Source organism: Chiloscyllium plagiosum, chromosome 4, assembly GCF_004010195.1.
Source record: "Chiloscyllium plagiosum isolate BGI_BamShark_2017 chromosome 4, ASM401019v2, whole genome shotgun sequence".
NCBI classification, from domain to species: domain Eukaryota; kingdom Metazoa; phylum Chordata; class Chondrichthyes; order Orectolobiformes; family Hemiscylliidae; genus Chiloscyllium; species Chiloscyllium plagiosum.
In genome coordinates this window covers 17,885,412-17,909,459 of record NC_057713.1, presented here as the reverse complement: position 1 = coordinate 17,909,459, position 24,048 = coordinate 17,885,412, and the positions used below count along the sequence as shown (strand labels likewise).

Below are 24,048 nucleotides of genomic sequence, written 5' to 3'. Positions count from 1 at the left end.
CCCCATCCTTCAGTACCCTCTCTGATCCCCACCCCACCCTCCCCCTCCCACTCTGCTTGCCACTCTGACCCTACCTCTGTTCGCCTCAGACCCCTGCTTTCAGCTTTGAGAATAACTAACAAAGATCCTTCAATGTGGGATAGGGATTTGAATCTGACAAAAGTCTGGAATAAGAAGCTAGTCTGATGGTGACAGTGCAACCCCTTCAATTGCTGAAGAACTCTGTCTGGTTCACTAATGTCCTATAGGCAAGTAAGTCTGCCATCCTTATCTAGTCCAAACGTGACTCCAGACTCACAACCATGTGGTTGATTCTTAACTGCCCTTTGGGCAATTAGGGATGGGAAATGAATGCTGGACCAGCCAGTGGCACCAACATCCAATGAATGAATTAAGAAAGTTTAAAAAAAAGCCCAATATTGATGCAAATGTCGTGACATTAATTGAAGTATACTTGAATGTACATTGTTTACTTGATCCCTACAATAACATGAATAACTATTTAGTTACTAACTCTGTTTTGTTGTATGCCAATGCTATAGCACCCCAAGACCCTACATATCCATAGAGAAATTGTTACTCGCTTTAAACCCCATTGTTTGGTCAATGACGTGGGGAAGTATCAAGATTAGTCTTCTAGAGGTGTCTCCTTCTTTAACTGAAGTATGCCGTTTTCTTTTCTGTTGCTTTGTAAAAAAAAATGAAGCTGTTTAGAGAAGTGGAAGACACTGATGAGTGACTAATCCACCAAGTATTTCCTTTAGCTGTCTGTTTATGACTCCCCTGCTGCCTTATAAGTGCATTGGAAGATTACAAATTGTGTGTGCACTGTTTAGGAGACCAGTTCCGTCGAAAAACAGATGAATTAATAGGATTTGGAAAACTCCTACTCCATACTAGCCCACCAACATTCCACATTCATACATTCCCTGTGCTTTGACATCTCTCTTGTGATAGAGGGGATCCTAACCTTGCCTCAAGTATCACAGGGAAATAAATCCCTTTTATCAAGGACTGGACGTTGTCATGTGGCGAGTCACATTTAAAATCTCACGCAGAGACTGCCACTGGTTGGCAGACTGAAAGGATGAAGGCTGTGTATCCTTGTGACTTGGGAGTGAGTATGGCACAATCTGACTAAGGGCTCAAAAGGAATATTCCAATCTGTTAAGTAGGGTCTTAACCTTTAGAAAAATGTTTTTGGCTGCACACCAGAAATGAGGAATCTTGTTCTTGGAAAATTAGGCAATTTTCTACCATTTTCCAAGGATTAGTGAGGTTCCTTAGCACCAGAGTGCAGTTGGAAAAGTTCAAGATTTACATAACCCATTTGTCAAAAGTACATTTTTGGAGCACTATTAAGGAGTGCAATATTAACCCTGTTGCCCTAGTTACATACAGCCCTAGTTTTTAAGACAGCAGTCAGGCAGCATGTATACACTGTTTAAAATGGTTTAATTGTCCTTGAACTGAGTGGCTTGCTTGACTATTTCAGAGGGTAGTTAAGGGTCAAGCGCATTGCTGTGAGGCAGCAGTCACACGGAGGTAACGATGGCAGAGTTAATTTCCTAAAAGAGGTTAGCGAACCAGATGAGGGTTTACGACAATCATGGTCACCTCACTGAGACTACCATTTCATTCCGCATTTATTCAACAAATACGACCTTTACTAGCTGCTATGATGGGACTTGAACCCATGTTGCTGGAGCATTAGCCTGGGTCTCTGGATGACTAGCCCAGTGACGTCACCACAATGTGCCAAAAAAACCTGTCTTAATGGAAAGCAAAATAATTTTCCTCACTATTTGCTTTGCCCACTTTGGTTTTGTTTTTAATTCATTCACGGGATGAGGGTGGTTAGTTCAGCATACATTGCCAATCTCAGAGGGTGGTCAAGAGTCAACCATATTACTGTGGGTCCAGAGTCACATGTAGTCCAGACCAGGTTAGGATGGCGGTTTCCTTTGCTAAATGACTTAGTGAACCGTCTGCCATGGAGGGATTCAACCTGGGTCCCCAGAACATTGCCGAGGTCTCTGGATTAACAGTCTAGCGATAATACAACTAGGCATCACCTCTCTGACGTAAAGCTGTTTCCAATCAAACAAATCCTCATTATCACCACATGGACTTCCTCTCTCAAACTGGATTTTAAAAATTCTGGTTCCACAAATAGTGAAAAAGTTTATGATTAAACTCCCACAAACACACAGACCGAAGCCCACATGCCACTAGTTCAAAATGCAAACTGTAAAATAAATCATACATTTACTTAAATCATACACCTTGCACGAAATGCAAAGGTGAAATGCAAGTGAGTGAATGCTCAATGCACGCTCAGTCCTAAAGCAGATCAGCCCTGCTATAGGCAGAATATTATTAAATTGTAGAGGGTTCTGAACAGATAGACCAACATATTGCTGGACTGGAGGATTTGAGTTATAAGGACAGGCTGGGATGTTTTTTTACTGGAGCGTAGGAGTTTGAGGAGTGACGTTGTAGAGGTTTATAAAATAAAGAGAGGCATAGATAAGATCAATAATGAAAATATTTTCCCTGAGGTGGGGGGAGTTCAAAATCTGAGGGCATATTTTTAGAGAAGACAAATTTAAAACAGACCTGAGGGTTCATATGTGAAATGAACTGCCAGAGGAAGTGGTAGGTGCAGGTACAGTTACATCATTTTAAAAAAAATTGGACAGGTACATGAATAGGAAAGGTTTAGAAGGATATGGGCCAAATGCAGCCAATTGGGAATAGTTTAAATTGGGAAACTTGGTTGACATGAATGAATTGGACCGAAATGTCTGTTTCCGTGCTGAATGACTCTATGGATGTTCAAAGTGGAATTTATTAAGCGGGTTATTCTGTCTGCCTTCAATGACGAGGAATGCAAATGATTTGCTGTTAAATATTTAGTGTAAAATTATATTTCATGAACTGAAGGAGAAGTATTACTGAAGAAAAGGGAATTGAAATTAAAATAATAATGTTCCTTAACACCAATCTTTCTCCATTGCTATACGGGAATTTTAAAAAGATGTTTAAAATAATTATATATGATAGCAGATATTGCAGAAGAACATTAGCAACATGGATAGGCCATTCTGCCCCTCAGATCAGTTCAGTTATAGTTCATTCATTTAAGGACCCAAACTCATTCTGGTTCAGTTTAATTATGGGTAGGAAACATGTACATCTTCTTCCTATATGATATCCTTCACCAAAGATAGGATTTACTTTGTGGCCATCCTCTGTAGCATTCAATATTAAGTTCCGGCAACCTTGGCTACGCGTTTAACATGCTGTTAAACCCACAAGATGAGTTGGATTCAAACTGATGTAACTTTCATTTACAGAATTATCGACAAGAGTTGGAGGCAAAATTTTACAATGACACCTTTGACTGGGACCAAATCCATCACAATGATGTCGCCTGCCTGCTGAAGACCTTCATCCGAGAACTGCCTTACCCTTTACTGACTGCGGAATACCTTCCAGCATTTGTCGCGGTGCAAAGTAGGACTTTGTTAACTTCAGTATATTTGTATCATTTTTTCATCTTTGTGACGTGTATTTATCCTTGCAGACGTGTTCACACATAAGTATTCTTCCTCCCCCGTCCCACATTCAACGATACAGGTAGTTCTTCTTTAACGCGATGGTTGTATTCTTGTGCAAACCATCATTACAGAAAAATCACGCTTTAAAAAAAGCACTTAAAATGTTAGCAATGTAATCAGGTTACAGCCAAGACACTTTTTAAAAGTTTGTGCTTTTGAAACAGTGTCCCCAGTTCATCAATTGCGTTACAGCAAATTTGCTTTAACGAAGCACGCATTATAGCAGAACAATCTGTATATTGATGTTTGAAACTTGGACAAGTTTGCATTTCACCCTACTTTGTGCTTTTTTTTCCTGTCTGCCAGTTACAGACATCATTGCCAGGACTTTGGTGGAATATTAACTGTCATTACTATTGCAAAGTGTTACTCCTCCATAGCCGATTATTTTAGGAACCTGTCTATATATGATTACATGTACAAAGTTGCTTGTGATTCTGTGTGATCACATTGTGTGCCCCGTTGAAACCCCCACAGTGTGCTATCAATTGGAAACGACTGAAATACCAAAACTGTGCGTTTTAAGGCTGATGATCCCAGTCATTGAAAACGTTGTGACTTGTTGAATGATGTGTACAGTAATTTAATTTTAATCAGATGCTAATCTCATAATTAGTGTTGAGTGACAATTTAGCCAGTCCACATACACTACACATCTTTGGACTGGCTAAATTCTCCCATGTAGACAGGGGGAGAATGTGGAAACTCCGCACAGACAGTCGCCCGAGGGGGTAAGAATTGCTAGGACACTGGAAAGTGTTTCTTTGAAACAGTAACATAGTTGGTTAGCTCAGTTAGCTGGATGGCTGTCTTGCAATGAAGAGTGATGCCAACAGCGTGGGTTCAATTCCCACAATGTCTGAGGTTATCAAGGAGGACACTCCTTCTCAACCCTTCCCTTGCCTGAAGGTGTATGACATCATGTTGAACACCACTGGTTATCTCTCGCGAATGAGAGAGTAGCCCTATGGTCTGGTAAGACTATGGTGACTTTACCTTGACTTAGCGTGGGATTTTTTACACCCTGTGGGAGATAGTTGGGACATTAACTTCATTCCTAAATAACAAGTTTTCCTTTCCGTTTATGCATAAAATGATGTTTTGCATCTGAACAATCATCTTTTGTTTTGGTTTCAGATATCTCACCAATCAAGTTGCAGATACAAGCTCTGCATCTTATTATCATGTTACTGCCTGATCCCAATAGAGACACTATCAAGGTATGCATGACTGAAAGGGGAAGAGTTTGACCTTAGTTGATGCTCAGCTGAAGAGGATGAACAGCAGAATATATCAGTAGTTGACTTAACTATCCAGCAGGATACTCCACTTAAGGGCAATGGGGGATGGGCATCCCATTAACAGATTTTAGAAAAAAAAGTCACAATATTCAGTAGTGGTTGTGTTACTGGGCCAGTAATCCAGAGTCTGGGGAGTAATGATCAAATCAGGAATTCATATCCCACCACAGCACACTGGACAACTTAAATTCAGTTCATTAGATAAAATGTTGGTCTCAATCCCTTGCAGCTTTGTGCCATGCAGTTGATCTGAGGGCCCAAACACACCAATTACAGCACTAACTCCCTGTTCTAGAAAAACAGTGGGAACGTTGTCAGAAATGTCCCTGTGAAGCTTTTGGACTGTCATTCAAAACTCTGCCTTATGCGTGACTCCAGGCCCACAGCAACATGGTTGACTGAAGAGCTCAGAAAGTCACTCAGTTTGCACCAAGGATTAAGAAGGTGGCTTACCGTCATCTCCTCAAGAATATGGATCAGTGGTGTAGAGTGGTATTGTCACTGGATCAGTAATCCATTGGACCCAGACTAATACCAAGGATGTAGATTCAAATACCACCATGGTATTTGGTGAAATTTGAATTCAGTGTCAGTCTAGAATCAGAAGTTAGCCTAATCACTGTTGGATGTTGTAACAAGCCAGGCTCAACTTGGTAAGGACCAGATGCAGTAATATGGGTAACTCCCTTCTGAATGGATTTAACAAACCACTGTGTTTAAACAACAATTAGGGATAGGCTATAAATGTTCACTCAGCCAGTGGTTACTGAGTTGAAGCAAGTTATTCCAATCTCAGTTGTCTCAAAACATCATATGCATCTAATTTCTCACTTTGATTCAGTTATTAGCTACAACTTGATCCATGCCCTTTTCAGTGACAACATGTTCTGTGGTTAGTAAAAATATCACTCACCACATAGTGAGCAGCAATTGCACTGTGCAGTTCTCACACTTCAAGTAATCCAGCACCCACTGAGAATTGATGACCCTCTTGTATTTTGAATATAATTCTTGGCAGCAACGTAACAATATAGAATCAAAGAATCCCTACAGTGTGGAAACAGACCCTTTGGCCCAACAAGTCCACACTGACACTCTGAAGAGTAACCCACCCAAACCCATTCCCCTACCCAATTACTCTATATTCACCCCTAACTAACACATTCCTGAACACTATGGGGAATTTAGCACGGCCAGTTCACCTGACCCGCACATCTTTGGATTGCGGGAGGAAACTGGAACACTCAGAGGAAACCTGCACAGACACAGGGAGAACGTGCAAACTCCACACAGTCTCCTGAGGCTGGAATTGAACCCAGATCCCTGACGCTATGAGGCAGCAGTGCTAACCACTGAGCCACCGTGCCGCCCCACGTCCCATACCTGTTAGTAGGGTGGAGAACGGGAGAGTGGGACTAATTGGGTCACTCACAGAACTGCACAGGCTTGGACTCTGTCCTCTGCGATGTGAGCAGCCCAACGCGATACCAGCAAAGTGAAGGTCTCGTTAGTTGGCAGGATTGAAAAGTAGCTTGGTATTAGAAAGTGAGCATGGTGGCTTGGTGGTTAGCACTGCTGCCTCATAGTGGCAGGGACCCGGGTTCAATTCCAACCTCGGGTGACTGTCACCTTCCCCCTGTGTCTGCGTGGGTTTCCTCCGGGCACTCTGGTTTCCTCCCACAGTCCAAAGATGTGCAGGTCAGGTGGATTGGCCATGCTAAATTGTCCATTGTGTAAGATGCATTATTCAGGAGTAAGTGTAAGGAAATGAGTCTGAGTGGGTTATTCTTCAGAGGGTTGGTGTGGACTTGTGGGCCGAAGGGCCTGTTTCCACATTGTAGGGAATCTAATCTGAAAGAAAATTTCAGTTAATATTCCTTTGCTGTTCCACAGTTCATTCACAGTTGGTCCAAAATTCCTTAATCAGAGTGTTATAATTTCATTTCATAAGCCAAGAGTATGTCGTACAAAATATATTCCCAGTACACTGTTTATAAATGTTGAAAGCAGTATGGCACCCAGATCCTCTGAAAATAGTGTAAAACTAGGAACGCAAATTTATATTTATTTTATATAAATCAAAAAGTGGCAAATTCCAAGAGGAATGTTCATTACCATTGAATTGAACCCCTTCTCTATCCCAACCCCCACTCCCCCTCCTCCAGGCTTTCTTGGAATATCTCAGCAAGGTCGTAGCGAACGAAGCCAAAAACCGAATGAGCCTCTGGAATGTCTCCATGATTGTCGCCCCGAATCTCTTCATGTGCAAAGGGAGGAGTGGAAACCACCTAGAGGCAGAGGCCGCTACCAAAGCTGCCAACATCGTGCAGCTTCTCATCAAATACCAGGACATCCTGTGGACTGTGAGTGAACCGACAGCACTCTTCACTACTTCTTTTCAGTCTCTTTCAAGTCAGCCAGGAATTCACATGCAAGTCGAAATCCCGGTTGGGTTTTGCCAATGCTGGGGCAATGCCCTAGAACATCCAGGAATTAAACACTAATTTTCAGGATACTGGTGTGATCAAACCAGGAGAAACTTAATAGGGGCAAAAAATAATTGCGTTTTCAAGACTTCTTTTAAACCTTATTTTTACGACCAGGAAGCAAAACAAAAAGTGGGACCCAGGAATAAAGATTATTGACTGGCAGTGAAGTATTGGGTAAAGGAAAGTTTCCATTGTCCCATAGGGCAGCTCTCTCGTAAGAGAGAGAGAGAGACAGAGGATTGGTGGTGAGTTTAACCTAAGGGTCACCATTCCTCAGATGAGAGGTGAGGTTGAAAGGAAAGGATCTTTGTGGCGACCTCAGTCAGCGTGGGATTTGAACCTGCTCTGTTGGCATCATTCTGTATCACAAACCAGCTGTCTAGCCAACCAACCCAATCAATGCCCATCGAACAGGGATAATGAAGTGGCAGTTCACTTTCTGACTGATGTAGGCAGGTGCGGATAAATGTCCAAATAACGTGGGGAGAAACACAGCTAATTATGTTCAAACACCTGTGATTCTCCTCCTGGTTTGCTGGGTGTGATATTCTGGATGTTCATATTTCATTCCTGCAAACCTAAGGGCAATATCGGAGAATTATCAATTTAGTAACAATTGAATAATTTAATCTGATTGCTGTACAAAATTATATAGCTTCTTTGACTTGAAAGTGCATTTTTACTGCTGGATTGGGTGAATCCAAGAGCGAACGAAATAGGACTTTTGGTCCATTAATCTGGTTATGTGTTGAAACTTTTTTGCTGGAACAGCACAGCAGGTCAGGCAGCATCCAGGGAGGCAGCATCCAGGGAACAGGAGATTCGACTTTTCGGGCACAGGCCCTTCTTCAGGAAGGAAAGGGCTCCTGAAGAAGGGCCTGTGCCCGAAACGTCGAATCTCCTGTTCCCTGGATGCTGCCTGACCTGCTGTGCTGTTCCAGCAATAAAGTTTCAACTTTGATCTCCAGCATCTGCAGACCTCACTTTCTCCCCTAATCTGGTTATGTCACTCAGCAAAATGGTTTTGTTATTTATTTGTTTGTGGATATCACTGGCTGGGCCAACACATATTTCTTTTCTCTAATTGTCCTTGTAGATGAGGTGTCACTTTAAACACTGCAGTCTTTGGAGTGTAGACGCATCTGTGGTGCTGTTAGAGAGGGCGTTCTAGGATTTTGACCTAGCGACCCTGAAAGAGCAGCCATTTATTTCCATGTCAAGATGGTTAGTTGGTTGTTGGAGAGCTTACCAGCCATTGTTCCTCTTGGTGGTAGGGATTGTGGATTTGGAAAGTGCTATCCTGGGAGTCTTGCTACTGCTGTGCATCCTGCAGATGGTACACACAACTGTCACTCTGACTCAGTGGTGGGTATTGAATGTGATGGATGGGGTGCTGATCAAACAGGCTGCTTTGTCCTGGATCATGTCAAGTAGTTGGGATGTCATGCTGAGGTTTTACTGGACGTTGGTGAGGCCTATTCTAAAGTACTGTGTGCAGTTCTGGCAGCCCTGTTGTAGGAAGGATATTGTTAAAGTGGAGAGGGTTCAGAAAAGATTTACCAGGATGATTCTGGGAATGGAGGGTTTGAGTTATACAAATAGGCATTGGATGCTTATTTGAAAGGAAATTGTTTGCAAGGGTATGGGGGCAAAAGCAGGAGATGGGCACTAGATAATAACTTGTCAACTCGATAATGACAAAGCTTTTCACTGTGCCTCGGTACACGTGACAACAAATTCAATTCAATTCAATTCACTTTTGAAGGGCTGTTAACAGGCACAATTGTCCAAATAGCCACCTCCTGTGCTGTAAAACAGTTCTGTGGTTCTGAGTGTGGTGCCTCTGACAATGAAGTTTGGAAATTTAAGTTTAGCTGCACCTCAGTCCTTCATCTGAAATCATTGTTCCATTTGCTAGTTTCAAAATGACTGAGCATCACTGGCCTCATTGCTACTTTGAGAGAAATCACTCTGGGCCATTATGTCTTCCAGCAATAATGACTGCAGTTTTATACTTGTCTTTTGCAGATCCCGCCCTTTATGATCGCCCAGGTGCGGAAGATGAATGAAAGTGAGAATCGAAGACGGACCAGAGTGACGTGGTTGAACACATCTTCATTTTTTTTCCCTCCAACCTTCAGGGGAAATGGCTCACCGTCACCTGGTTCCTCACCCCGAGGACGCAACCGAAACCAGGAGCCGGCCTTGTGGGAGGTCCCAGGTGTGAACTCCTGTTCATCTACTTTGGGACTCTGTTTGAAGGTACATTCCTGTGCCTTGCCATTGGCTTGGCAATATTCCTTTCTCTTCTTTCATAAAATGATCAAACCTTACAGTATGGAAGGAAGCCATTCTACCATTGTGCCTCTGTCGGCTCTTTGAAAGGGCAGGCCTCAACCCTCGAGATGTTTTGTCAATGGTTTGAAATCTGTGGTTATTGACTCATTCATCTTCTTTGTCAAAACTGTCAACTTGAATATATCTATTAGGTACCTCTTAACCTTTGTCCTTTGCCTGGTAACATCCTGGTGTATCTTCTTTTAAAAGACGTTGTTTTTCCTTGTATATGATGACCAGAGATGTCCACGGTGCTCAAGCTATGATCTTACGAACGTGATATTTTTACTTTTCTTTCTATGTATCTATTAGTACCAGGTCGATTTGGCACATAGTAATTAGGTAATTTTGTTTTCTTAATTCTTTCATACGGGTTCACAGGTAAGGTCAGCATTTCTTAGAATCATAGATCATATAGTATGGACATGGCCCTTCAGTCCTTCGGTCTATACCGTCAAAGATATACCAATTCTACAGTAGTCCCACTAGGCCCATTAGTTATGACACTTCAAGTACTTTTGTAAAGGTTGTGAGATTACCCACATCAACCACCCACCCAGACAGTGCAGTCCACACCCCTATAACTCGTTGGGTGAAAAAGTGTTCCTCAAGACCACTCTAAGCCTTCTGCCTTAAAAGTGTGTTCTCTTGATATTGCCTTTCTAACTTAGGGGGAAGAGCTGCCTTTTATTTACCCTTTCCATCTCTGTCATAATCTTATACACTTCTATCTGGTCCCCACTCAGCTTTCTCTGCTCCAAAGAAAACAACTCGAGCCTGTCCAGCCTCTCTCCATTTTGAAGTTCTCCATCCCAAGCAATGTCCTGGTGAATCTCCTCTGCAGCCTCTCCAGTTCAGTCACATCCTTCCTGTAGTGTGGTGACCAGAATTACGAACAATACTCCAACCAAAGTTTTGTACAGTCCTAACATAACTTTTCTGCTCCTTTATTCTATGTCTCAATGGATAAAGACAAGCCTACGACTACCCTATTAACCTATTGTACCACCTTCGGCAAGTTGTGGACAAACCCCACCTCAAAGTCCTCTGAGCATCCTTGTCTCCTTCCATTCATTAAGTACTCCCATGTTTTGTTACTTCTTCCAAAGTACATCACCTCACCTGTACCAGAGTTACATTCCATCTGCCTGTAACCTAAGACCATCTTCCTCACTGTCAGCCACCTGGCCAATCTCTGTCATCTGGAAAATTATTTACCATCCTCCCCATACGTTCTCACCTGCATCATTTATATATATCGCAAACAATATATCACTGGTCCCTGTGGTACACCTCTGCACACCAGTCACACAAACACACTTCTACCACTATCCTTGGCCTCCTGCCACAAAGTCAATTTTGGATCTAATTTGCCAACTTATGCTGGATCCCATGTGTTTTTACCTTTGATATCAGTCTTCCATATGGGTGCTTGTCAAAGGCTGTGCTGAAATCCACATGAACTACATTAACTGAACTCCCTTATATACATACAGCTGCCCTTGAACTGATTCCTGAGGATAGGTAAGAATCGTATTGTATTTAGAGTCACATGTGAGTCATGCCAGGTAGGGTTGGCAACAAGGATTTCCAGGACAATCAGTGGTAGTTGCCATAGTTCCTATTACAAAGACCAGCTTCATTTCAATTTATAAATTGAGGCAGCACGGTGGCTTAGTGGTTAGCACTGCTGCCTCACAGCACCAGGGTCCCAGGTTCAATACCAGCCTCGGGTGACTGTCTGTGTGGAGTTTGCACATTCTTCCTGTGTCTGCGTGGGTTTCCTTCAGGTGCTCTGAGTTCCTCCCACAGTCCAAAGATGTGCAGGGCAGGTGAAATGTCCATGCTAAAATTGCCCCTAGTGTTAGGTGCATTAGTCAGAGGGAAATGGGTCTGGGGTGGCTAACTCTTCGGAGGGTCGGTGTGGACTTGTTGGGCCAAAGGGCCTGTTTCCACACTGTAGAGAATCTAATCTAAATTGAATTTAAAATTCCACCAGCTGCCATGGTGGGATTTGAACCCATTTCTACAGGACACTATGTGGGTCTCTGGATTACTTTTCCACATTGCCACAATGCCACCATCTCCTCCGCCTTATAACCAGCTTACAACACCTGAATGAATGTTGTCTGTTTACATAAAGGATATTGCAGGAGCATGGGAAAATAATTACATGGCTTTGAAAATGATTTTCTCTTTTACGTTGCAGTCAGACATACCTGAGGGAGTCATCCGTGTTTATGCCACCCAGCTGTCAAAGGTTTCCATGGCCATTCAGCTGGACAGTGAGACCAAAGCAAGTGACATTCTTGCTCGGTTTCATTGTGAAAACAGGTGAGCTCAGCAAAAGCTATGTCAACGTGAACGATGTTTGGAAGATTTTAAATAACTCAATTACAGGAGTGTTATGGCGTAGAAGGAGGCCATTTGGCCCGTTAAGCTTGCACTGGTTGGTTAAATGGGCATCGTTGCCTATTGCCTATCTACTGCCTTTACCTCATGTCCCTGCACCATATCTCTATCCGAATAATCATCCAATGTCCTGCGGAATGCCTCAATTAAACCTGCCTCCACCACACTTGCAGGCACTGACCTGTCTACTCGTTGAGTGACAACAGGGTTTCCTCAATTCATCCTTGTTTCTTTCACAGATTGCTTTAAATCTGTGCCTTTTTGTTATTGCTCATTTTGAAAATGGGAACAGTTTCTCCTGATCTACTCTATCTAGCCTGCTCATGATTCCCCTTTTAGCTGGCTTTTCTTCAAGGAATGTCTTCAATCTGCCCTCAGAACTGAAATTCCTCATCCATGGAACCATTCTTGTCAACCACGTCTGCAATATCCCCAGCGTGTTCACGTCCTTCCCATAATATGGTGCTCTGACAAAATATGCCTTTAAGAGGGATTTGTTCAGTCCTGGTTCTCTTGGAGAGGTATTGCAAACCTGGTGCCAAGGTGTCTGCTCCATGGGAAAGAGGAATAAATAGCTTCGGGATTTTTAAAAAATTGGACAAAAGAAGCATGAGTGGGTGGAGTCAGGTTCACACAGACCAAGGGTTTTAGTTTTGATTTCAGTTGTTAAACTTGGCTTTTTGAAGTTGGAGCTGCTCGATATAGATCTCTCTCTGCTGCTAGATTCATTGTCAATGTTCCTTCTCATGGACTGGAGGAGATAGCAAATGAGCAAATATGTTTTGCTGAATTTGCCTTTGCCAAGGATGTGTTCATGGAATACTGCTATACTGGAACAGTTGATGAGTAGTAGTTAAAATATATATTATTTTGTTAAGTATTTCGATAGAGCTAAAGCTGTGTCAATTACTTTTATTTTTGTTTGTCTTTTATCTGTGGTGTAAGAATTAAGTGTGCTTTGCTTAAAGCCTTGTAATTTGACCAATCGAATCATATCTGGAACGCAGTGCCTTACACTTGCCTTTAAATAAGATAAAAGCTAGGTTCTAGGCTATCTCCTTGATAATGTTTTGAGGGAGTTTAGTCTGCACCATAACAGATGCCCACACTATACACAATACTCAGGCTAAGCTCTAATTGATAGAAACTATTTTCCCGTTTGTGTGCCATGATTGGTCTAAACCAGATAAAGATTAACCCACAATATTTGTATAGTCAGAAATAGTAAGGTTGTGAATAAAGCACACATTGTTATGACTTCAGTTCATCGAATGCAGATAGAGTATTTTACTCAAACAGTCATCTGTTGCACAAGGAGGAAATTGTACAAATTGCTTTTTTTTCCCCTGGAGAGGAGTGAAATGAAAGGCCATTATTGTATGACAGTCATCAAGAAATATAAGCCAGAATTTGAGAAAAAAAAGCTCTTTACTCACAAGAGGTGCGACTACATAACTTGCTGGCACAGGGAGTAGTTGAGATGAATGGTCTACATGCTAAGGAAGGAGAGATATGCTGATAGAGTTAAGACAGGAGGATGTTTGAGTTGAACGTTATACAGACGTGCAGGGGAGAGGCTGACTGGCCTGTTTCTGTGCTGCATACCCTATCGAGTTCAAAACAACTTCTATACTGATTATTCAGTGAATGTCACTCGTATTGATTATCCTGATTACACAGCTATAATCTAACTAACTGACCTCAGTGACAGTGGCAAACTAGACACTCTGATTAATCTCAGTTAGCAGGATTAGCCACTGCAGAGGTTCCTCATAGGTTTTACTGATTGCTGTCCATTGATTCGATAGTTACCAAGCCAACATTGTTTCATTGTGATATGAAGTACGGCCACATGGATAAGATAGAAGAGAATTATAGGAACATAGAAACAGGAGTAGGCCATTCAGCCCCTCGAGCTTGTTCCACCAATTAATGAGAGCATGGCTGATCTCTGGCCCAATTCCAAATTCCTGCCTTTGGCCCATATCCCTTAATAACATTGCTTAACCACGATTTATCTCTCTCAGACCTGGAATTAACAACTGATCCTGCATCTCCTGGCTCCTGTGGAAGAACATTCCAAACATCTATCACCCTTTGTGTGTGGAAGAGCTTTCTATCATCTCTCCTGAATGAGTTTGTTGAGCTCCTCATTCTTCAGGAAGAGTGAGGGTCCTTGAGATTGGAAAGGATATCAATTCCACAGGGTAAAAGAAAATGATGTTTCAGGAATGTAAAAACTCTTGGGGCAGAAAGCAATGAGTACCTTATTTTTTTGTTGTAAAAATGTATTTGATGGGCTGAATGGCCTACACATGTGGTGTAACGGCTCCATGCATGAATGGTGACTTTTCATGGGATGTGGATGTCGGCAAGGCCAGCATTAAATCGCCCGTCCCTCATTGCCCTCTAACTCAGTAGCTTGCTCAGCCATTCAAGGGGCCAGTTATGAGCCAACTTTTGTTTGATTCATTATGGAATGTGGGCATTGCCAGCTGGGCCAGTATTTATTGCCCTTCCCTACTTGCCCTCAAGATGGTGGTGTTGACCGAGGGTCACGTGTAGGCCGGAGCAGATAGTGCTGGCAGCCTTCCTTCCTTAAGGTCACTAGTGAACCAGATCAGTTTTTTAAAAACATAACGGTAGCTTCATGGCATCATGACTGAGTCCAGATTCTTCAATTTAACTTAAAGTTCACCTGCTGTTGTGGTGGACTGGCAAAGTGGGATTTGAACCTTTGTCCCTGGATCTTTTGGCTTAGGCCTCTGGATTGAATACTCAAAAAAAAAGGAGATCCCATAGAGATTTGGAAGTTACAGGTACTAGTGACATTATCAGCATGCCACCATCTCAATCTAAAAGTGAGTCTTAATTTGTAGCTCATTGGTAAAACATAAGCATGCACATTAGGAGCAGGAAGAGACCATTTGTCCCCTTGAGCCTTATGTTTCCTCACTCCATGAGCTCTTGGCTGATCTAACCCCTCCTAACCTTTCACCTACTTTTTTCCTTCTTCAGGAGAGAAATACTGAATGCCCCAAAAATGCATAAGTGGCACGTTCAGCGTGAAGTCTGCACCAAATGATTTCACCCGGAATCACAACCCATCATGATATCTGAGCTCTTCCAATTCCTGTCTGTTTGAGTGTCATCACCATTTTGCCTTGAGCCGCCAAGACCCTAAACTTTGGAATTCCCTGCCTAACCCTGTCCTCTTTCTACATTTCTCTCCTCCGTTATGTGACCCTTGGAAACCTGTCTCTTCAACTAAACTTGTGATCCATCATCTGCCCGACTATCTCTTCCTACGGCTTGGTTTCAAATTTTGTTTTACACCACTCCTGTGAGTCACCTCAGGGTGTTTTATTCCATTAACGGTGCTCTATAAACACAATATTGCTGGGATCTTCTATGTCTACCAGAACAGGCAGGCAGGAGCTGTTGCAATGTATCGTCTGAAAGACATGAGCTCTGAGAATGCAGCACTTTATAATTAATTCAGACTTCCAGCTATATCAAACTGACACATATACCTACACATATGATAGGACAAAGTGGATTTCTAATTCAGGTTGATTGAGGTGAGGTTATCCGTAAAGAGTAGGAATCCTTATGAAGAATGTATAGGATAGCAATAGACCATTTAGTCCAATCTGGTTCATACTACAATTCATACTCCACTTGAGTCTTTCCCCACCCTTCATCTCTCCTCATCATCACATCCTCTCTTCCCTTCCGTCTGCTGTGTTTGTCTAGCTTCACCTTAAATGCATCTTTGGTGAGTTGCCTGAACTACTCCCAGTGTTAGCAGGTTCTATGGTCTGGCAACTCACGGACTAAATTGTTTTATTTCTGAATTTCTTATTGGACTTATGACTCCTATTTCTGATCATATTTGGAAGTCGAAACATCTTTTTCTGTGTTTATGCAATTCAACTCTTCCATCACCTTGACGATGGGTCATCCCTCAGTCTTTTTTCTAGAATAAAGAATTAGTCTGTTTGAAATCTTTCCTGGTGGGTGTAACATCTCAGTTCTGGCATTCTTAAAGAAAATCTATTTTTTTCAAGGCGTCTACGTCTTGTTATCAAAAGAAATGACTTTATTACTGAGTTGGTTGAACCATTGGATTAGGTTTAAAGCAATGGACGGAGCAGTATCCTCAAGTGACCTGAACAGCAGCTTCTAAAATGGCCGCATGTTGCATAACTCCACCTTGCAATTTATGAAGTTGTCAGAAAGAAAGTAGCCCACCAGGACATTCAGCTGAAATAAGTGTGAATAGCCTGTCACTTTGTTCGCACAGACAGCCAGACATAATCTGCCCATTCAGGTGGGGCAGATGAGCTGTTGAACTTAATCCCTTTGGGTAATGGATTCTGTTTGAGCACAGGGCTCTAAAGACCATTCAATCTAATCACTGACCCGGAACGAAGGTTCCCCAGTTTGCTGTGACCTTACTTAGTAACTGGTTAGTTTGTGAATGGAGGTTCTGTGATAGCAAGCTAACCCTTTTATCTTTAAAGTAGACCATGTTTCTTTTCCCTAGAGAGTCAGACAGACCACACATGGGTAACAGCAAGAAAAGAAACTTATGGTTCCTTTCTCTCGCACACTGTCCAGCTATTGTGCAAGTGTGCGACTTACCTGTTTCTCGCCAGCCAAACACTACAAGCAGCATCTTCAACGTAATCCACACAGCTACTGACTTCAGAGGAAAACCAGAAGTGAAACCATTTAAACTCCCTCCCCTCTTGTAGCCTATTTCTGAATGCATGTGTGAGAAGGAACATTTCTTAATTACATTATTTAATCTATCGACTGCAAAGAACAATAGGGGTCATTTCCTTTTCAAACTTAGATAAAACTTATCTATCTGTATTGTGAACAGCCACTGTACTTGAAACTGTTAAAATGCATATGAGCTTGATAAATAAATGTTTAAAATGCCTATTTGGTCAACTGAGAAGGAGACCGCTCCACCTCTTTTGACCAGATTGTGACAATTCTTTTGATTATGTGGAAGCTAGCACTGTCCGGAATTACTCCGGAGTGCAATCTAACCACAGTCCAGTGTTGCTTATTGTATCCTCTCCAGCCAATAGTTTGCTGCATAAAATGCAACTGTTAATGTTCGAGGGGACATTCTTGTGTTCTTTCCTCTGCTCTGTAATGACAAAGAAAGTGAAGTTTAAATGAAAGGAAAAATAAATTCAAATGGTTTTGAAATTATGTTAAAAAGGTAATATTTTTCATATTCTCGTAAACCGAACTGAAATGATCTACAGTCGAGAGTGTGGTGCTGGAAAAGCACAGCAGGTCAGGCAGCATATAAGGAGCAGGAGAATCAACTTTTCAGGTATAAGCTCTTCATCAGGAATCTTGATTGATGAAGGTCTTAGGCCCGAAACGTTGACTCTCCTGCTCCTCGGATACTGCCTGACCTGCTGTGCTTTTCCAGCACCACACTCTAATCTCCAGCATCTGCAGTCCCCACTTTCTCCTCCCTGAAATGATCTGCAGCAAACATTGTATTGGGTTGATATATGTAATGAGTATGATTAATTATTTGGTAGTTCACACCTCAACAAATTCTAAATTAAGCTTGGCTTTTTATCAAATCTTCACAGTACGAATTCTGCAGTACCTGTTAATGGACAGAGCCATCACTTGTTTGAAATTGGTGGAAATATAGGTAGGTTGTTTTAAAGTTGCTGTCACGTGAAGGGTGTGGGAGGAATGTAATGTCTAATTTTTTGCTTGTGTCAATCAATGTCAATGCCATTTCTCTCTTCCAACCCTGCTCCACTCATTTAAAACAAACAGCCTGTTGCACCACCCTTGGAATATTAGCTTCAGAATCTGGTTTCAAACAACAGCAACTTAAGTAATGTCAAAATAAGAATTTCAGATGCTGAAGATTGAAACAAAGTAGTAAATTGCTGAAGAAACTCAGCAGTGTCTGTGGAGAGAAAGCAACGTTTTGAGTCCAGTGACCCTTCTTCAGATTATTGTATACTCCCCTTCCTGCTCAGTAGAATGAAAAAGGCCATTTGACCCATTGTGTCGATGCTGTTGTCTTATTCTGCCGGAAATGCTGCACTGCTGTGCCTCACAATCAGAAGGCTCTAAGTTTGATCTGAGCCACAGTGGTTCGTGCAGCTGTTAGCTTTATTGTTCCCAGGTTGGGCAGCAGGAAGAGCCCAGATATGCCATTGTTCAGAGACTCTTGCCACCCATGTAGGTGCGCCAATGGAGAGCAGCTGTACCCCATTGAGTAAAATCCCGCTGACACTCACTATCAGAAATCTTCAGCAGAAGCATACTGAGCAAGAAAGAAATTACATTCACAGCCACAGGCCAAAAGGGTTTTTTGTAGCCAGAGATGTGTTATAATGCAGGGGACCCAACTTATACGCAGCAAAAAATCCACACACAGCAATTTGATAATCCGTTCCTCATGCATTTAATTTGACAGATAAATAATTCCCAGGATACTGGGGATAACTTTCCCAGCTCAGTCAAGGCCTAAGGTCACAGGTTACTGAAGAGTCATGAGTAGGAGAAGTGTCTGTCAAAAAGGAAGTCAGCACTCGCTAGTCTTGAAGTTTTATTTTCCTCCGGTAGAGTGAAACAGAAGTTAAAATCCTGAACTGGCTCATCAGAGAGGAAGTTACCCTGATGGATATGACCAACAAATTGGAAATGTTGGCACTGTCGAGCAACATTCTCTGTGGCTGTTTATATTTCATGATTTACATTTTGTGTTTTCATCTTTGCAGGAGAACGCTGCCTGGACCTCAACACATACATTCTGGACTTGTACCATTTAAATCCGAACGCAACATGGGTCATCAAACCCAGAACATTGTGAGATTACTTGTTGCAGAGTGATGGGCCGTTTAATAATCCAGACACAGTCTTGGTGAATGTGACTACAGGGACCCCCTGAGAATACTAGCTATTTTTACAGTGGTGCCTCTATGTCTAAGGCTACGATCTGTTGATAATCGTTACCTGCAGAACACTGCCTTCACAGGTGACCCTTTCCGAGGTCTCAATCCTACTGGACTGGCTAAGCATGTTGCCACTCAATGGGACACCCTCAGCACCAATGGGAGTTTTCACCATTGTGAAGGCTTTCTTTTCTCTGTCAGCCACCTCTGAAGACTGGAGTCAGTACGAAGTTGTTGCAAATAAAACAGCTCGCAATAAACTCATCTGGTGGTGATTAAGAACTAAGTTGATCCGCCAGTCACAACCATTAAAAATGCAGCCTTGAAGGAATGTGCATTTTTAAACAGTTATGTCTTTTTGACCAGACCACACAACTGTGGAAGCAAAAGATATACCAACTACGTCTTATTTTCTGTGTTTTTTTTAGTTGATGGGGGTGCATGTAAGGGTTTGCTCGGAGCGATGGTGTCTGCTGAGGACAGCCAAAGAATAAACAGGACAGATGTTGTGTTTTTTTCCCTCTGATAATAAAAAAGAAACAGCCATTTCTAGCGCCTGGAACCGGTGCCAAATTCCATCCATCCTATCAAGCAGGAAGTTTTTACATAAGGAGAGTTTGATAGCTGCACCTGCACTAGCAAGGAATTCCTGCCGGAACGTGACTCCAGGACTCAGTTACATATCTGACTGGAATTTTGTTTTGCAGCAAAGTAAAGGTTTGACTTTTGTATTGTGTCCTTTACAGATTCTGTGTATGCACAGAATGATGGATTGCAGCCACTGCTTTTCAATTCAGAGATTCAGATCTGTTGGAAACAAAACCCTACGCTTTTAAAACAGACAGGAAGCTGATTGAGAGTGGAAGAAGGAATGAGCCATTTTTGCTTTGAAACTTGCCCTCCATGGGACACTGCAATGAATTAATCTTTGTTACAATTCAGAATCTCCTCGGCACAGGAGATTCTCTTGTGGTATTTGCCTTATGAGTGGAAATGGCATTAACATGAAAATTGCAATATTACCCTAATCTTCTACACTTATTGTATTTAAGTCACAGAATTGGGCATGATTTAATTGACCACAGTGGAATAGGCTCAAAGAGCAAAATGGTTTAGTCTTGTTCCTGCGCTTAGTCTGTGTGTGAGTACCATGGATTGTTTTGTCTCACTCGATATGTGCTTTAGTACACTAACTAGGGAGTTAACCGGCATTGCAACCAGCATTCAAAACTCAAGTCTTTTTGCAAGAGAGGAGGTTGGAAGAATTTGAAATCCTGCTCTGTGTTGTGCAGATTGATAACTTTTAAGGGGTGTGGGTGGGGAGAAGAAGCTCCAATTACTTTAATGGTTTTGTTTTGCCTTTTACGCTTGGTTGCCCCAGGGGAAATGTGGGCTTGTTTACTGTTTATTCAGGTCCAAGGTAGCAGTAAGAGTTTGATGGCCCCATTTGGTTTGTTGGTCAACATACATCAATCAGGTAAGAATGTATACATTATATGACCCTGCCTTTCTACAGGAGAGGTTACAACAGAGGTATTTTCTACTGTCCATTGTCAGAAAGTGAATTAGACCATAGCCCTGTAATAAACTCACCTACTGATGGAACTTAGAAATATGGGCTATTTTACCAAGTTTGCTCAGGGCAATGCTGTGCTTATGGTTAAATATAGTAGGTGTACAGGACATATGTAGAGCTTATCACCACATCCTTTTGTTTGATCTGTGTTATCCATGTTATGACTCTATGGTTCTAAACAGTCTAGTCACACTAACAGAGTATTGCACACATAGTGGAGAATTTTCTGAAATTGTTCCTGGAACCTCAAAGGACAGAGCTGGTTGAATTTTCAAGGGTTTTATATATTACAACTACCACTTTCCGAATGATTATTTATGAAGAGGGGGCGTATAGACACAAATTTTGCTGTTATTTTCTATATTGATGCTTGATGATGAAAATTAGAATTCTATATGCTAATTAAATTTATTAACACACCGTGTGGGCGGCACGGTGGCACAGTGGTTAGCACTGCTGCCTCACAGCGCCAGAGACCCGGGTTCAATTTCCGCCTCAGGCGACTGACTGTGTGGAGTTTGCACGTTCTCCCCGTGTCTGCGTGGGTTTCCTCCGGGTGCTCCGGTTTCCTCCCACAGTCCAAAGATGTGCAGGTCAGGTGAATTGACCATGCTAAATTGCCCATAGTGTTAGGTAAGGGGTAAATGTAGGGGTATGGGTGAGTTGTGCTTCGGCGGGTCGGTGTGGACTTGTTGGGCCGAAGGGCCTGTTTCCACACTGTAATGTAATCTAAAGACTTGTTGGATGGTTAGTCCCTGCTGAGAGTGGAAAGACTCTTACTGAATGGTCTGTTAAGAATTCCAAATTGTAAAGGAGATGTGAAGGTGGTCTGACAGCATTTGTCTAAATTTGATTCAAGTCCTTTCATATCCAAGTTCCATTCTTAAATGCGTATTCCTTCATGTGGCACAACTTATCAACTGAAAGGGTTGGGTCTTCCTCCATTAAACTATCTGAAATTGGGTGATAGGAAGATTGAGCAAAGAGCTCTATTGATGCCTTACTGTTGACAGCATAGTGAACCCCCCTCTCTTCTCAATCCCTCTCCCAAACTCAGTGACCCCATGACCCCTTTGCCACATGTAAATGATGTTAGGAAGGCTGATCTTGATAATCCTGTCTATCAAAGTTCCCTGCATTCCGTTGCTGCAACCTCTGACCCCAGGGATAGTCAGGAGCAGGGTAACGAGTTTAAAAAACAGGATGCCACTGACAGATTGACTGAAGGGAGGGAGCGCTCCAGGGTTTAGTTCTCTCTGTTTTGCACCAGGGTCAAAAATGGTACCTTATTTTAAGCCTTTGCTTAAACTAAAGCACATTATTCTTTGCCAGTGGATTTTTGAAGCTTATCTAACTCGATTAATTTGGGCTCTTCCTCGTTTGATGCCGTATCTGGATCTCTTTGGTCCTGGATTATCTCTTGATGGTGATGATCCATTGACAGCATGGTTCCAATCATGCAATCCTTGACCAACTAGTTCAGGGTCCCAGTAGGACTACCATCTTATGGGCCAGATACATGTTATGGACAAGTCCAGAGACACTCCTGTCCCCATGATACTAACTGCACAAGAAGCAAAAGCAGAGTTCCACCCTCCAAACTTTGAATCTCCAAACTGGAGAATTGCAGCCAGAAAGAGCCCTGGAAAGAGGGTAGACGATACATGGAGGGTGCAGGGTGTTTGCAGAGGGACTGACAACATGCGAGATGATGAAATATTCAAAAATGCCTTTTTATTAAGTGGCCTCTTTTAAGGATTGCTTATCTACCTTTTTGATTTGCAGTAGTTTGCCAGTGAAAGACTAAAATTATTGCCTTACCACCCGAATTGTGTCTCGGCGCCCCAGTTTAAATCCAAATGTGTGACTCCTGTTTTGAGCCAGGAAGCCTCTGGCCAGCTGCTTAAAGCAAACTTGAGTCAAGTATAAAGATGGCACCTTGTGGTAACTTCTTGTGTTTATTACCACCTTATTCCCACTGATGAACAGTGATATTGAAATGAAAATGGATTCTCGATACAGCATTCTGAGATATCTCGTGTGCCTCTTTGTTGTTGGCCCCACTATCACAGGATGTGGATAAATGTTTCATATCAATTGCCTTTTATATGTTATAGCTATTATTAGGGCTTCAGTAGATTGTGGGTTCTCCAACATTGAAAAACTGGCAACAGTAACAGAGGCTCAAAATCAATTGGTTTTCAGTTGAGGATGCTTTAGGGATGATTTCATTGCTGGTTTCGGAAAATAATTTGCAGGAGCCACAAACCAACGGTTAAGGTTGTGGAACTTCTATCTTATATTGCTGAGTCGAATCACAGAACATGATGAACAGTGTCTTTAATTCTCAGTGTAAACTGTAATGTGAGCTACTGAACTGTGAGGGGAGGAGGGTGGGACAAACAGTTAGAATATTAACAGTTCACATCATACTAGACATGCATTGCAGTGGGTGAGGGAAGAATGGCAGTGAATTAAGTGTGTTACTGTTTTGCCCTTATTCCTTGGTTTTGAACTAACTTCTAAGCTCTAGTTGAAATGTATTGATCCCTGGAATCAGTAGGCACAGGTGTGCAGCCCGTAATCCAGTAATACTTTTGACAATGCCACCAGAGGTTATGAGGACGGTTGTTGTGAACTATCAGGACAGTTACCATAGCAATGACTACTCACTGGAGCTATGGGCTAAGGCATGTTGGAGGAGAGGATGACCATTCTCTATCTCAGGCCAAATGCTGTGTGAGGATCTTCTATTCATTTCCATAAACAGCATTGCTTGACCTAAGGAAGAAATGATTTTACAAAAGTAAATTATTAGAGGAAAGGCCACTTGACAGGACAAAATAAAAGACCTGATAAATTAGTGGAAATTGCCTTTTTAATGATACTCCAGTTTATCTCCAGAAATTCATAATATAGCTTTAATTTTTAACACTAAAATGTTTTTTTAATAATCCCTCATTTGTAAGTGGTTTCTACTGCCAAGTGTGCAGTAGAAACTGTAATGTATATAAAGCAGTGTGTTTTTGTCAGAACATTAACCACTTTATATATGTTTATTGATGATTAATTTTTTACATTGTGTTTTCTGACATGTCTGTGCAACGCTACCTCTGTTCAGTTACTTATTGCTGATGTTAACAGTTGAGATTGATTGATTGATTGATTGATTGAGAGGAATACGAGCCTTCTTTCCAATGTGATTGTACTGATTTTCTAATAACGGTCTGTGTATTCATTAAATATGGAGCTCACGCGATTTAGAGTTCTCATCATGCAACAGCATTCAATGTGCATGAACAAAGTGGCAGCATTAGTAGAATTTTAGGAAATTTTAGTTCCAGAAGGCATGCT

At 42.0% G+C, this 24,048-nt stretch overlaps 1 protein-coding gene across 3 annotated transcripts in view; it reads left to right on the top strand.

The window, feature by feature from the left end:
* The window catches only part of arhgap28 (Rho GTPase activating protein 28), a 162,701-nt gene extending 141,529 nt beyond the window's left edge, over positions 1–21,172 (top strand). For all 3 annotated transcript variants that reach the window (XM_043687786.1, XM_043687788.1, XM_043687787.1), the window contains exons 9-15: positions 3,360–3,519; positions 4,761–4,843; positions 7,090–7,287; positions 9,442–9,675; positions 11,960–12,084; positions 17,793–17,857; positions 18,945–21,172. In XM_043687786.1, the coding sequence (XP_043543721.1) occupies positions 3,360–3,519; positions 4,761–4,843; positions 7,090–7,287; positions 9,442–9,675; positions 11,960–12,084; positions 17,793–17,857; positions 18,945–19,036 (957 nt within the window). In that variant the 3' untranslated portion in view covers positions 19,037–21,172. The remainder of the gene's footprint in view (positions 1–3,359; positions 3,520–4,760; positions 4,844–7,089; positions 7,288–9,441; positions 9,676–11,959; positions 12,085–17,792; positions 17,858–18,944) is intronic.
* Positions 21,173–24,048: the final 2,876 nt, after the last annotated feature.